General features: G+C 39.2%; 1 protein-coding gene across 9 annotated transcripts in view; it reads right to left on the bottom strand.

The window, feature by feature from the left end:
- The window catches only part of LOC127682610 (guanylate-binding protein 1-like), a 265,092-nt gene that overhangs the window by 34,984 nt on the left and 214,433 nt on the right, over nt 1-15,675 (bottom strand). For 2 of the 9 annotated variants that reach the window (XM_052179066.1, XM_052179080.1), the window contains exon 11: nt 12,954-14,297. The exons of 4 other annotated variants lie outside the window; for them this stretch is intronic. In XM_052179066.1, coding sequence (XP_052035026.1) covers nt 14,187-14,297 — 111 coding nt within the window. In that variant the 3' untranslated portion in view covers nt 12,954-14,186. Of the gene's footprint in view, nt 1-12,953; nt 14,298-15,675 lie in introns of those variants that run through there. 3 more of the 9 variants (XM_052179063.1, XM_052179078.1, XM_052179071.1) reach the window with 2 other exon arrangements.

Raw genomic sequence — 15,675 nt, 5'->3', positions numbered from 1 at the left:
ACTCTATGTGAAATCTATCTGCCAGTTATCTAGGGCTGTGGTGAGATATTTTCGTTGCTGAATCTTCACATTTTTCATCTCTCATTCTTTCCCCTGTCAGAAGGTTATTCTTCTTTTCCTTCAGGAGTGTTTATTTCTATTAATTTTTTTCTTTTTTTCCTCCTCCCTCATTGCATTTATTTCCTACTTCTATACTGACTAAATTATAATATGCCTATGATGTTGTACGCAGCCGATTACAGAGCCCCTTGCACACCCATGTTTATTAATGTGCTAGTCACACTACTCATGTTATGGAAGCAGCTGAGACGTTCTCCCACAGAGGGATGAGAAAGGAGATAGTGCTCTGTGGAACTGTATTGCATCATGGTACAGAAAATAAGGCAGATCTCCCATGTTTCTTCTCAAATGTGTTAGTTAGAGTTATATGTAGAGAGATACAATGTGCATATCATAGAAGTAAGATGGGGAGGGGAAGTAATGGGAAGAAGAAAGTATAATGCCGCGGCAGAGGAAACAGAAAGGTCAAAAGATGGACTAATACTGCATGTTCATTTGACAAGTAGGTTTATTACCACATGCATATATGTGTGCACTCACAGACAAGGAGATGGGTAGAGAGAGAGAGAGCAGCATCAGTAGAAGGGAACTATTTAAGATAAGAAAAATATAAATTAAGATAAGATCAATAGGAAGAAATAGAATGGACAAGGGATAAATATAGGAGAAAATACTGTAAGTCTTGTAACATTGACCCACATCTACACATACGCACGAAGCGGGAGTCTCAACTGAGGAATTGACTCTATCAGATTGTTAGGTGGGACACTGTCTTGCTTTATGAATAAAGAAGGGCCCAGCCCACTTTGAGCAGTGTCTCCCCTAGGCATGGGAGCATGGCCTGTGTAGGAAATGTCTAAGCAAGCAAGAAGAGCAAGTTAGTAAGAAGCATCCCTCCAGTCTCTGCTTCAGTGTCTGCCTTGATTTCACATTGACTTCCCTTAAAAACAGGACCATAATCTGTGAGAGGAAATAAACCGTTCTTCCCCCAAGTTGCTATTGTTCAGTGATTTATGACATCAATACAAAAACAAACTAGAGCATATACAATGATATACATTTATGAAAATGTTGTACAAATCCATAGTCTTTCATGTTTAAGCAAAAAACTAAATAAAATACTTTTGAAAGCAATTTAAGCCACAAGGGAAATTTTAAGAGAAAAAAAAGCACTGAAAATGTCTTATTCTAAATCTTGTACCATTTACCACTTCACAGAAGTTCCTCTGCTCACTCAAAATACTCACATACAGTATATTCACCAATTGTCTTTTGCCACAATTGTACATGTATTGACATATGTACAGGACTGCTTCATAGGTTTCTCACTATCATACGTGTCCTAGGAGGAAAGGGACTCAGAGAGAGGGTGTGTGAAGACTTTGTACTGTCCAAGAGCTACAACAACAAGCAACTTTATGGGATCCAGAATTGGAAATGCACTTGAATGAAACCACTGCTCCTCTACTCTATACTGTGAAAGAAAGGAAGAGAGAAAACCATCATTCTTGAAGAGGAACAGAGCATGCATTGGAAGAGGAATGGGATAATATTACTGAAAGTGAAAGTATACTCATGTTTCTTAGAAACAGATCTAAATTCAGAGAAATTGGTTGTTTTCCTTAGACCAGTAAAATATGTTTGTATTAGATAACCCAAAATTACTTGCATTCTTGAATGTTTATCTTGTAGAATTTAAGGGCAAATGAAAAACAAGTTTCTGTTTTTAAATTCAAAAGTCTTCTGTCCAGTGTTTTTCTTGAGAGATGAGTGTGTCAGAATTCTTTTTCTAAACTACTAAGAATAATTAAAATCCTCCAAAGTCCAAGAAAATCCCTTGACAGTTTCACATTAAGAAAGTCTGGATCCTAGAGTTATGACATTTGGGCACATTGTGGTCAGCAAGACATTGGCCTTGAGGCAGTGCAACAATCATATTACCTGAGGGAAGACAAATGATCCAATAGTTGTTTAGTCCAATAGACTGGAGGTCTCACCAGTCTTAAAGGTTTTGACCTGAGTCAGAAATAGCTTGTATGAGCACTTGTAGTACACTTGGCATCCCATTTTGCAGCTGGGGCTTGTTATGATGAATTCTATTTAGGACATAACCCTCTTTCTCAGGGGCAGCAGTGACCATGCTCTGACTCCAGCCTGCATGGACACAAAAGCAGGCATGTTTGCTGGCTTAGCACAGTCGTCCTTCTAGAATCTTGTCCAAAGACTCTATCCCTATGAACTATAGACTCCATACAGTCAAGATTGACATAAGTTCTCATTCTCATTACTCTCCCTCAGTCTCCTTGGATTAATGGGTCACACTACCTTTCCTGAGTCTAAACTTTTCATGGCCACTATGCCTCAAGGTCTCCCTGTCAAGATCCAGGTCAGAACTCTGTACCTTCTAGCCTCTGGAAATTGTTCACAGGTGTGCCCTCCATTTCTGGATTTGATTTCAATTTAGATGTATTCAAGTTAACAACCGAGAATAATCTCATGATTCAGCTCTTGTCAACTTGACACAAATCACATCCCAATTCCAAATAAAACAATAACCAGGTCATAAATATGCCTAACTATCCCTAGTACAATTTCACTGTAAATTTAGGTCAATGTCCCTTGGGAACTTAAATACTAATTGATATTCTCTTAATTAATGTTGAAGAAATTACAAGAAAACACAAACACCTATACAAATATGTTCTTAACAAAATGAAACAGAATCATTCATACCATATACATCCTCATTTTTGCAACTGGTCATGTGGCCTTAGATGGTATTTATAACTGCCTTCTGCTACCATCCATTCTATATTTCCTCATTGAAAGTCTTTCAATGAAAAAAGCACAGGACCAGATTGTTTTTTTGCAGAATTCTATCAAACCTTCAAAGAAGACCTAACACCAATACTCTTCAAACTATTCCACAAAATAAAAACAGAAGGAGCACTACCCAACTCATTGTATGAAGTCACAATTATGCTGATACCAAAACCACACAAAGATCTTCTCCCCATTTTCATGTCCTCTTTGTGCTAAGATCCCGAAATCATTTAGGCATGGGCATAAGGGTACCTAGTGGGGTTTGGGTAACTAACCAGGGTCCATGTCATTCAGGAAAACCAGCCCTGGATGCAGAAAATGTGGTATATATACACAATGGAATACTACTCAGCTATTAAGCACAATGAAATTCTTAGGCAAATGGGGGGAACTGGAGGATATCATTCTAAGTGAGGTAACCCAATCAAAAAAGAACACACATGGTATAAACTCACTGATAAGTAGATATTAGCCCAGAAGCTTGGAATACCCAAGACACAATTCACATATCAAATTATGCCCAAGAAAAAGGAAGAACAAAGTATGAATACTCTGGTCTTTTTTTAGAAGTGGGAACAAAATACCCACAGAAGGAGATGCAGAGACAAGTGTGGAGCATTTGATGGTGACTGACATAAAGGTGCACAGAACCCCATTAGACAGAATATTATTGACTAGGAACTAGGAGGATAGAATGAAGAAAAGTACATGAAGCGATGAGCTGTAACATTCAGTGTCCTCAAAGGAAATGGACCAGTTATCCAGAGAGGGAAATGCAGTATTAGGAAATGATGAAGTTCTAGATCAAGAAGCAAGTGGTTCTGAAAAGAACTGATATTTCAAATGTTGCTGAGGGATCAGATAATCTGATCTTTGGATGAGTATAGGGATACAAAAAAGAAGGCAGTGTGATACCTAAGTTTAAATTCATGGTTAGGCTGGTCACATTGTTAGTGACTTAGGGTCAGTTATTTGAAAAGGAGAGGGAGAGGATCCAGGAGAGAATAGTGAATGTCAGTGTCTCTTGGCTACCAATTTCCAAACAGGGAGGATTAAAATCTTCAGAAAAGAACGCAGTGAGGGCTAGTCCTGGGGTTTTGATAAAAGGAAGTGGTGAGGTTTGAGGGCACTGACTTCAAAGGATGTCATGTTTCCAATGTCAGAGGATGAAAAAGTGACTGAGCTGTAGATTGGCGAATCACTGATGAATGATACTGGAAGTGCAGGCTAAAGAGCCATCACCAGCTCAAGTCCCTTGATGTGTTTGCAGGATAAATATTACCTATAGTATCCAGTGGGTAGTCAGGACATTACTAACATTTAGATATAATGACAATATTAATTACTGAGAACATGTGTTCTGAATCACATTAAGGATTTGGTCAAATGCAGGATATTGATGAAGATAGGGATGCTCTTAGCAGTGTACCCTCTGTCTCTAGCAATATTTGATGTAAGACATTTGAATTTGTTCTTGAAAGTGAGGCAAACTCACATGTGGAGCATCAGGGGATTTGTGAATGAGAGATGTAAAATACTAAGGTCCTTGACTGCCTTTCTACCTGATGTAATAATGACTGTATTCTTTCTAGGTTCAGGGCTCTGCTTGAGCACACCAAAAGGATACTGTAGCTGGTCTAAGGCCTGCTGGTTGATGGTTCCTATGCTGTTGTAGATGAAGGTGCTGCTGAGGAGGACTGTCAAGTCAAAGATCCAATAGACATTCTGATTGTCACCCTACATGTCAGTGAGTGAAAAAGAGTGACTAAGACACAGTCCATCAACTCAGGTAGGCAAAAAAGGCCTTCGTCTGTCCCCCAATGAGCCTTGACATCAAAGGTAAGTCATTTCCACTACATAGTAATTTTCTACCTGTACAATGATTTTATGAATTTTCAACTTATGTTGTATAATTCAAATAAGACAATATACATTTATGTATATGAGAGCATGAAGGACAATCACGTTTCAAATTCATAATGTTGGCCAGTTATTAAAATCTTACCTGTCATGCTGGGCTTCACTCACAGGACATGATCTGTATGGTAAGGGCCATTTTAGAACTAGTAACAGTAAGGCCTTTCAATAAGTGTTTTGTTTATCTCAGATGATAACTCATGATTCTCCATAAACAATGATATTATTGAAGATCTTGCATTGTCATCCTCTTACTGCTAGTCTTTTGTGACTAATTTCAAACATATATAAACTAAATATTATGTACTAGTATTTTCCTTCTTTGAAATGTGTTCCTTTACACACTTCTCAGAGTTCTGGGGGCTGGTATGGCTGTCCTTTGTCTACTACCTCTATTTAAATACAACTAATTTGAAGTTCATAGATGACCAGAAAAATTATGTACTGGGTTCAAAATGCTGAACATACCATTTACCAAGCTTTATCCAATTCTAGTACCTTACATACCTTGAGTGTAGTAGCTGCCTGGGTTTTCAGATTTTTATGACACCGCTAATGAGGTTACATACCGTACACCTCTATTTCTTAAGTCAACTTTTTACTAGTTCCCCTTTCATGCTTCTTGATCTAATCCAGGATCCCTGCTTTATCCTCACATCTCTTCAGCTTCCTCTCATTTTCAGTACATGTTCAATCTTTCTTTATCCTCAATTACTTTACAAGTTGGAGGAGGATATTGCAGTTATCTTGTAGAGCACCCTTCAATTAGATAATTTTTTTAGTTCTTTCTTTAATGTTAGCTTGAAATTCTACTGATATATATATATATATATCTGACAAGAAGGTCCCGGAACTGATACCCTGCAATCATGACTGATCAAATCAGAGGATGAATGATGTGGACATGACTTGCTCTGATAGTACTCTTTTCAATATGTTCTCTTGATTAAGAGACTACCTGCCAAGAACTGGTTATAGTTTTGTAATCAAAATTACCACTTGAACAAAAAATAAATACTTAGAATAATATTTAATAGAATTTAATCACTAGAGAAATACAAGTGAACGATGCATTGAGGGTCCATCTCACCACAATGAGAATATCCTGTGTAAAGAAGACAAATAGCAAGGGCTTCTTCTAAGGGTGTGGGAAAGAAACCAAAATGAATTGTCGATGGCCACAGTAGAAAGCAGTGTAGAGGTTCCTCAAAAACATTTAGAACTACCAAATGACCAAATAATACTGTGTGAGTGTGTGTGTGTGTGTGTGTGTGTGTGTGTGTGTATGCATATGTATATATAGGTGTAACTTCCCACAGTTACATCAAATGGATTACCTGGAAGGGAAGCTGGGGATGTCTGGGAAAGTGGCAAAAAGAGATGGAGACCAAGACAACATTGCTGTTCAAGGTCTCAAAGTTTAATGGAGAACTCCAAACGATAGCAGGGGAAAACGCTTCCCCAAAAGGCTTGAAGCTTCTCCTCTACATGTGGCTAATGTTTTTCAGGGAACTGCATGTGCTTGAAAAACAACTGCCTTGGTCTGAGCGCTCCACCCCAGGTGGAGGGGATTATGGCTAACACAGGAGTTCCCTCTCAAAAGCTGAGAGAAGAACTTCATATTAGTTGATGTCAAATTTCTACCAGGTGGCATGGCACCCCAATAAGGGACTCTACATATAGGTGTATAGATATATGTATAAAGATAAATGTGTATATATGTATAAATATATGTACATAGAAAGCAGCCTCTAGAAAGACACTCAGCACATATAACTTTATCATACTTCTTGAATTTCATCACTACTTTCAGCATCTCTAACAATTCAAGCTTATAAATTAACCATGGTATCATTTGCTTTCAGATGACTGTCTGCTCTTATCATGCCAGATATTTATTAATGGGGCTCAAGAGAAAATAGGAGCATTGTTCCTACTTGCATTCATTCATTCATTTGGTTGCATCAGCATAGACTGCTAAGTACTTATTTCATTCCCTGTGCCTTAGTACTTTGTGATCATTCCTTATTTTGATGGCTGGCTTGTTTCCTGTGTTCACTGAGGCTCCTTCAGCTGCATCCTGTGCTCGACTAGCAGTCTCCCATGGCATTCCCAGTGCAGTGATTCTCTCTGCCACCACACAGTCTTCCAGACACAGCTCATACTTTTCCTATATTGCACTAGCATTGAGAATTCCTCCCAAAGGTTTGGTTTCTTTAAGTTCACAGTAGTAGTTATACCAGAAATATCACACGGAGAATATTTGTTGCTTTAAGGTAAAACAGTATCTTCTGGAACACGATAGGGTCTTTGAACCCATGAAGTCACAGCAGCAGCTGCTGCCTTTAGAAAACCCACATAAAGCTGGTAGATGGTGGCCTTCAATCCAGCACTTGGGGAGTAGAGGCACATGTATCTCTAAGTTTGAGGACAGCCTGGTCTACAACGAGGTTCAGCACAGCCAGGGCTGCACAGAGGAACACTATCTTGAAAGCAAAACAAAAGAAAAAAGAAAACCGGCATAAAACCCAGCAGTCAACATTCCAGCATAGATCTGTGAGAGGCACAGGATGCCCCATGGATAACTGAAGTCATATTGGCACTTCATGACTCCTGGAGAAGCCAGGTTTGGTTTTCCTGAGTGATGTGCCTAGGTAGGTTACCCAAACTCCACTAGGTGGCCTTAGGCCTATGCCTGAATGAGCTCAGGAAGTTGACTCAATAAGGACATGAAACTGGGGAAAAGGCAGAGTGGGACCAAGACAGCATTGCTGTTCAAGGTCTCAAAGTTTAATGGAGAACTCCAAACGATAGCAGGGGAAAACGCTTCCCCAAAAGGCTTGAAGCTTCTCCTCTACATGTGGCTAATGTTTTTCAGGGAACTGCATGTGCTTGAAAAACAACTGCCTTGGTCTGAGCGCTCCACCCCAGGTGGAGGGGATTATGGCTAACACAGGAGTTCCCTCTCAAAAGCTGAGAGAAGAACTTCATATTAGTTGATGTCAAATTTCTACCAGGTGGCATGGCACCCCAATAAGGGACTCTACATATAGGTGTATAGATATATGTATAAAGATAAATGTGTATATATGTATAAATATATGTACATAGAAAGCAGCCTCTAGAAAGACACTCAGCACATATAACTTTATCATACTTCTTGAATTTCATCACTACTTTCAGCATCTCTAACAATTCAAGCTTATAAATTAACCATGGTATCATTTGCTTTCAGATGACTGTCTGCTCTTATCATGCCAGATATTTATTAATGGGGCTCAAGGGAAAATAGGAGCATTGTTCCTACTTGCATTCATTCATTCGGTTGCATCAGCATAGACTGCTAAGTACTTATTTCATTCCCTGTGCCTTAGTACTTTGTGATCATTCCTTATTTTGATGGCTGGCTTGTTTCCTGTGTTCACTGAGGCTCCTTCAGCTGCATCCTGTGCTCGACTAGCAGTCTCCCATGGCATTCCCAGTGCAGTGATTCTCTCTGCCACCACACAGTCTTCCAGACACAGCTCATACTTTTCCTATATTGCACTAGCATTGAGAATTCCTCCCAAAGGTTTGGTTTCTTTAAGTTCACAGTAGTATTTATACCAAAAATATCACACGGAGAATATTTGTTGCTTTAAGGTAAAAGAGTATCTTCTGGAACACGATAGGGTCTTTGAACCCATGAAGTCACAGCAGCAGCTGCTGCCTTTAGAAAACCCACATAAAGCTGGTAGATGGTGGCCTTCAATCCAGCACTTGGGGAGTAGAGGCACATGTATCTCTAAATTTTAGGACAGCCTGGTCTACACACGAGGTTCAGCACAGCCAGGGCTGCACAGAGGAACACTATCTTGAAAGCAAAACAAAAGAAAAAAGAAAACCGGCATAAAACCCGGCAGTCAACATTCCAGCATAGATCTGTGAGAGGCACAGGATGCCCCATGGATAACTGAAGTCATATTGGCACTTCATGACTCCTGGAGAAGCCAGGTTTGGTTTTCCTGAGTGATGTGCCTAGGTAGGATACCCAAACTCCACTAGGTGGCCTTAGGCCTATGCCTGAATGAGCTCAGGAAGTTGACTCAATAAGGACATGAAACTGGGGAAAAGGCAGAGTGGGACCAAGACAACATTGCTGTTCAAGGTCTCAAAGTTTAATGGAGAACTCCAAACGATAGCAGGGGAAAACGCTTCCCCAAAAGGCTTGAAGCTTCTCCTCTACATGTGACAATCAAAAGCACATGACATATAGGAAGTTCTCAAGGAATGAATAATATATATATATATATATAATGTGTTATAATATATATTGTGACACATATAGTATAATTATATAACTAATATATATAAATAATTATATATAATTAATATAATATACATTATATAGTATAACACATTATATATATTCAAAATAGTATACACAAACATTTTGTAGCTCCCTAGATTATCAATGAAAGACAAATCTCTTTTTCCAAATTTCAAACAGCCTAACTTATATAGGTAGACCCTGGCAACAAGTTGAGAGATTTTGTCTGAGTTCCATTAGACAGTAGAGATGATATAAAATGGTACCTAGAAAGCAATATGAACCTTTCTTAAAATTTATTTTCTATATTCTTTGTTTACATTCTCAAAGCTTTCCCCTTTCCCAGTTACCCCCCATATGTTCCATAAGTCCTCTTCTCTCCATCCATTCTCCTATCTTTACCACTCCCTTTTCTCTGTCCTGGTACTCCCCTACAATGCTGGATCAAGCCTTTCCAGGACTAGGGGCCTCTTCTTCCCTTTTCATGGGAATCATTTGATATGCTAATTGTATCTTCAGTATTCAGAGCTTCAGGGCTAATTAATATCCACTTATCAATGATTGCATTCCATGTGTATTCTTTTGTGATTGTGTTACCTTGCTTAGGATGATATTTTCCAGTTCCATCCATTAGCCTAAAAAATTCATGAATTCATTATTTTTAATTGCTGAATAGTACTCCATTGTGTATATATACCACATTTTCTGTATCCATTCCTCCATTGAGGGATATCTGGGTTCTTTCCAGCTTCTGGCTATAATAAATAAGGCTGCTATGAACATAGTGGAGCATGTGTCCTTATTGCATGCTGGGGAATCCTCTGGGTATATGCCAAGGAGAGGTATAGCAGGGTTCTCCGAAAGTGTCATGTCTAGTTTTCTTAGGAACCGCCAGACTGGTTCCCAGAGTGGTTGTACCACCTTACAATCCCACCAGCAGTGAAGGAGTGTTCCTGTTTCTCCACATCCTCCACAACACCTGCTGTCTCATGAGTTTTTAAACTTAGCCATTCTGACTGGTGTGAGGTTGTTTTGATTTGCATTTCCCTAATGGCTAATGATGTTGAGCATTTCTTAAGGTGCTTCTCGGCCATCCAAATTTCTTCAGGAGAAAATTCTTTGTTTAAGTCAGTACCCCATTTTTTAATAGGGTTATTTTGTTCCCTGGAGCCTTTTCAACAAATGGTGCTGGTTCAACTGGAGGTCAGCATGCAGGAGAATGCAAATTGATCCATTCTTATCTCCTTGTACTAAGCTCAACTCCAAGTGGATCAAGGACCTCCACATAAAACCAGACACGCTGAAACCTATAGAAAAGAAACTGGGGAAAACCCTTGAGGACATAGGCAGAGGGAAAAAGTTCCTGAACAGAACACCAATAGCTTATGCTCTAAGATCAAGAACTGAGAAATGGGATCTCATAAAATTATAAAGTTTCCTAAGGCAAAGGACACTGTCAAAAGGACAAAATGGCAACCAACAAATTGGGAAAAGATCTTCAGCAACCCTACATCTGATAGAGAGCTAATATCCAATATATACAAAGAACTCAAGAAGCAATATGAACCTTAAAACATTTATGCCCTCTGTGTGAGCTCTTCTTTACCAGAGTTTAATTAATTTGCCATAGTTGGGACAGGGACATTTAGGGTAAAGACTGCCTCTGTCAACCAGCCCTGCCCATTCACTTCTGTCTTGCTTGCAGCCTCCTCTGGTTAGAATAAACCAGCAGTCTGTTGAACACTTTTGCCTGAATCCTTTAGAGAAGAAGCAGCCTTTCAATGCCTGACAGCTTTGCTTCAGGCTCTCTTTGCAGAGTGCTTGGTCCCCTCTTATAGGCCCTGTGACATGGACCCTGTAGTAACCCAGGAACTTCCAGGTTTTCATGAGAGAACTTGTGAGGAGTTAGCTCTTTAATAGAAAAATGCTTAAGATGATGAAAGTGAAAAAGAACTTCCTAACATGGGTTGGGGGTGGAGGGATGACTCAACCACCACAGCAGGAGTGAGGGGAGTGCTCAAGTGAGGAGGGCCTCAGGGATTTCTCAGGTAGAGATTGATAAATGGTACAGTTTCTTGTGGGTGTTTAAAAACTCAAGGTGATGTGCTTACTGAAGAGGGTGTGGTTTTAAGACCATCCTGTTGTGTTTCTGTCCTGTTTTTGTCAATTAGTGCTTGTTTTGTGAAATTGCCAGCCCCACTGGGTTACAAAAAAATTAGCAAGAGATTGTGCAATTCAGAAGTGGACATGTATTGTTTAAAATCCATTTCTCTATAGCCCAAAAGAGTAAAGAGGGAAAGAAAAAGGTTAGAATTAGATAGAACAGTGAGGGAAGGAGGAAGGAGAAAGAAGGGAGGAGACAAAGAGAGGGAGGAGGAGGAAGGGAGAGAGGAAAAGAGGGAAAGAAGGAAGGAGGGAAGGAGGGAAGGGAGGAGAGTGAAAAAAAATCACTGAAAGTTAAAGAGAACCTGAGTTCCTTTAAACACATCAAATGCTGGGAAATCAGTTGCCTTGTTTAATTGGTTTTGTACATTTACATATTGACTAAGATAATTTCTGTTAACATTATATACAATCCCAAAACAATTTTAGTATCACTTGAATATTTGTCAGTCATGTTATATTTAAAGGTAAATTAAAGGAATGTTTCTGGTTTCTAAGCTTAATGTGGTGGGGTTTCCAGTCTTTTGTAGTATGTTTCCTTAGAAACAAGTGAGTCAGAGTCCTGACCCTAAACTACTGAGTGTAAATAACATCTCTCAGAGGCTGAGGGAAGCCACAGTAGCTCTAAATCTTGGAGCTCTGTGAGTCTCAACTCAGGCTGGGAATGACCATATTGTTGATAAGTCACTGGCACTGTGGCTGTGAACAGTGTCCAAATGTTCTTAGATGACCTGTCCAGCAGGTCCAGTTATTCCAGGGTCCCGAAGAGGCACTACCTGAGGGTCAAAAATGGGGAAAAGAGAGAAAGGAGGCCAAGCACACTAACAAAGTCTCTCTGGGTTGTGTCAAGGTCTCATTTAATGTCGGGGAGGTAAACGAGTTTTAAGGCTTACAAGAAGGAAGTGACCTTTACACAGGCAAGAAAAGGGGAAGAGTGGGGAAATTCTTGATGACTGCTGGCAGGAAGCAAAAAGGTCATCTGGCAGAGACACCTGCTGGCGGAGACACCTGCTGGTGTGTGTAGGGGGGAGCATTCAGTGGTTTTTCTTGTAATGTTCTCGAATAGACAGCTCAAGGGGAAGGCTCTAGTTAATTGTTTTCATATTTTGGCAGTCACCACCTTAGGTCCATGAGTAAGCATTAAATCTGAATAGCTCAGGTTGGCTTTTCATACTTAGAATTTCTGAAGACATCTAATTAACCTTCATGCTAATCTACCCACTGACTAGAACTTTTTTTAACCTTTTAAAAAATTTTTATTATTAGATATTTGCTTTATTTACATTTCAAATGTTATCCCCTTCCCTCCTTATCCCTCTGAAAACCCCCTATCCCATCCCCCTCTTCTTACCATCCCCCTCCCCTTCGCTCTTCTCTGCCCTTCAATTCTCCTACACTAGTTCATGAAGCCTTCACAAGACCAATGGCCTCTCCTCTCATGGATGTCTGAAAAGTCAATCCACTGCTACATATGTAACTGGAACCATTACATGGCTAGTACTTAAAACTTTTCATGAACACAAATCAGGCAATAGGCCAGACTCATAATTTTCTGAATACAACTGTTGAACTTTCTACAAGCACACATGATACTAGTATGCACTCAAAAGTATACTGCAGAAACACTACACTACCTACTGTTATTGTACAAGTTAATGTATCACCAGAAGTGTTTTAAAAAAGCCCTGGGTTTACTGCCACCATCAGAAATCTAATTATACAGAAAGTATCTTTGTGTTTCTTTATCCATGAGAGTGTTGAGCCCCATGACTATGACATTTCCTTTTTGTGGTTCTGTTACTCTGCAAAGCTGATGCCATCATCAATGGGAGCCTCAGTGACAGCTAAAAGTCTTTGAATTAACTCCCCTCTTACAGAAATTTAGGGGAGGATTTTATTACATCATGCACAATGTATAGCATGCATTTGAAACAGTGTGTTATGGTAGGTTGATCATTTTTATTGACAGCTTTCACTTAGCCATGCTTCTGCTACATTGTAGAAGGCATTTTTTCTTAGAGACTTGCAAATCATGTCATAGCAGCAAAAGGCAGGTAAACATCAAACATGGTTTCAGAAGAGGTGAGACTGTGGTCATGAGCCTTAGAAGAATAGAACAAAATTTCTTTTGAGTTCTCCATTCTGTGATTGTAGAAGTCATTCTAAAACCCTTAGAAGGAGAAAATGTTTTTAAAAATTATAAAGAGAGATTAGAAAGGAAACACAGAAGTTTGGAGCATAAAACAAAGCAAGAAGTTCTCTAAAGCAGGGAGATGTATTACCCACTCACAGGTGCATTCTGCCTGGAGGGGAATTTTCTCCCACTCTCCAATGGGTTTCTCTGTTCATCCAGCAGCCACAGAGCCTTCCCACACTGAGCACCACCCAATGTTTACCCTGAGAACCTGCAGACAGCATGAGACCCAAAAAGCTGTGTCATACAGATATGTTCAGATTTTTATCATGATTACAACATGCCAATCTCAGCTGAGGACAAAGCTAAATCTTTTAATTACTTGTGAGCATATGACGGAGAATATCCAGAAGGGAGTGTATGTGATACAAAAATGTTTACCCAAAAGCAGCTGCCATATCACTATGTGGTAAAACAAATCCCTACCATAAAATTTAGTGTGTATACACAGTCCATGTTTACAGTTTCAAATATAAGACCAAATTAAAGATCACATGAATCTTTAGTTCTAACAAAAACATGAACTGAATTTCTTCATAAGCCAAACATTCTTTTTACATGTAAACTCCACTTTGTTAACTTTATTTCTACTTTCTTTCCAATAAAGTGCCATGTCTTCAAATCTATTTTGGTGTCAAGCTGCTTCAAAGTCCAAAGCTGTCCCAGAAGTTTAATCTTTGTGAGTAGAACCACAGAGGAGAGCCTTAGTCTGTTTGAATTTTAGAGAATGGTGCATGATAAAGATGACACGATGTCCTTGATATTCTGTATTTCTTGAAATAGTTTCTTGCACTCATTCATTAATCCTTCCTTGAGAAGTCTTTCATATTCCTAAAATGGAGATGGAAAATGAATTCAGACTGCATCACATATTCCTCACATGATCACAGAGAATAGTTTGGTAGTTACACTAAACCCTGGGGGAGGGGGCACAGGATTTTGACATTTTGACAATTTTTTCAAAAGCCTTTTCCTTCTTTAAATTCCATGGTTTCTTTCCCCTGTCTTCTCCTCTCCCTCTCCTCTCTCTCTCTGTCTCTTTCTCTCTGTCTCTCTGTCTCTCTCTGTCTCTCTCTGTCTCTCTCTCTCTCTCTCTCTCTCTCTCTCTCTCTATATATATATATATATATATATATATATATATATATATATCTTGCTTTAGAATGTAACCTGACAGTTCTAAACACCAGTAGCCTACATCCCTCAGGTCCTCTTCTTACATCCTTTGACTCATGTAAAACACATTTTTCTATAAAATCAGCACCTGCTTAGTGCAGACTCTCAAACATATGGAAGAATGCTCAAACAAAATGGAAGATCACTACCTGAATCAGAATCGGGGCAGGCATTCAAACAAGGGATTTAGTACATGTCCCAATTGTAGTAACCAAGACAGAAGACAAATATATTAAAGCAAGTGGGGTCTTCAGTGCTCAGGCCATTTTATTAGCAGCCATGGAGACTCAATATATATGTGCAAGGATGCCCAGAAAACATGATGTTACTGGCAATGTGAGCATTTAACCATTTTGATTTAAGGTTTGAAACTGACTCTATACTTTGAGATGCTTCTAGAGATAAGAGCATTCTGGGTGTGGCAGAAGCAAATTTTCTATTGGTCCCATTCAATATAAAAAATTAAGAGTTGACTATTATATCATGGAATCTGATGCAAAAAGCCATTTTACATGTAGAAATTACAATTACTCGATTTAGCATGTGAGAAAATAATTGTCCTTGATAGGTTAGTTGACGATTTTGTCACAGAAATCCTAGAAAACACTAGAGGAAAAAGTATGATTCAAATCTACAATTCAATAGACATACCCTGAAATGGGCTTCTTTTAGCAATAAGCAATTAAGACTTAAAGAGCAAGTACTGGTCAGGAAAAAGAGCGGTAAAGGGATGATAATGTAGGTAAAGGTTTGTGAATGATACCCTGCATTTGGGCTATTGTATGTTATTTCCCTTGGATTGAGGATGGGGAGGATGGAGCACAAAGTCTCTATTCACAACTCAGTCAAGCCTTGACCTTGTGAACCTAATGACTCAACCTCTTGATTGATTGGACCACTGGAACTTAAAATTAAAATGGTTCAGCTGACTCTGGTGGCCTCCATCAGGCCTGCCTATCAAAAAACATTTAGGTCCACGGAACAAGTAAGAACTAGGTAAAAGGCTGTAAAAGGTTTACTAAACAAATGTAAC

Source organism: Apodemus sylvaticus, chromosome 4 (assembly GCF_947179515.1).
Source record: "Apodemus sylvaticus chromosome 4, mApoSyl1.1, whole genome shotgun sequence".
Taxonomy (NCBI): domain Eukaryota; kingdom Metazoa; phylum Chordata; class Mammalia; order Rodentia; family Muridae; genus Apodemus; species Apodemus sylvaticus.
Note: the sequence above shows the minus strand (reverse complement) of the source record. Positions and strands in the feature narration are given on the sequence as shown.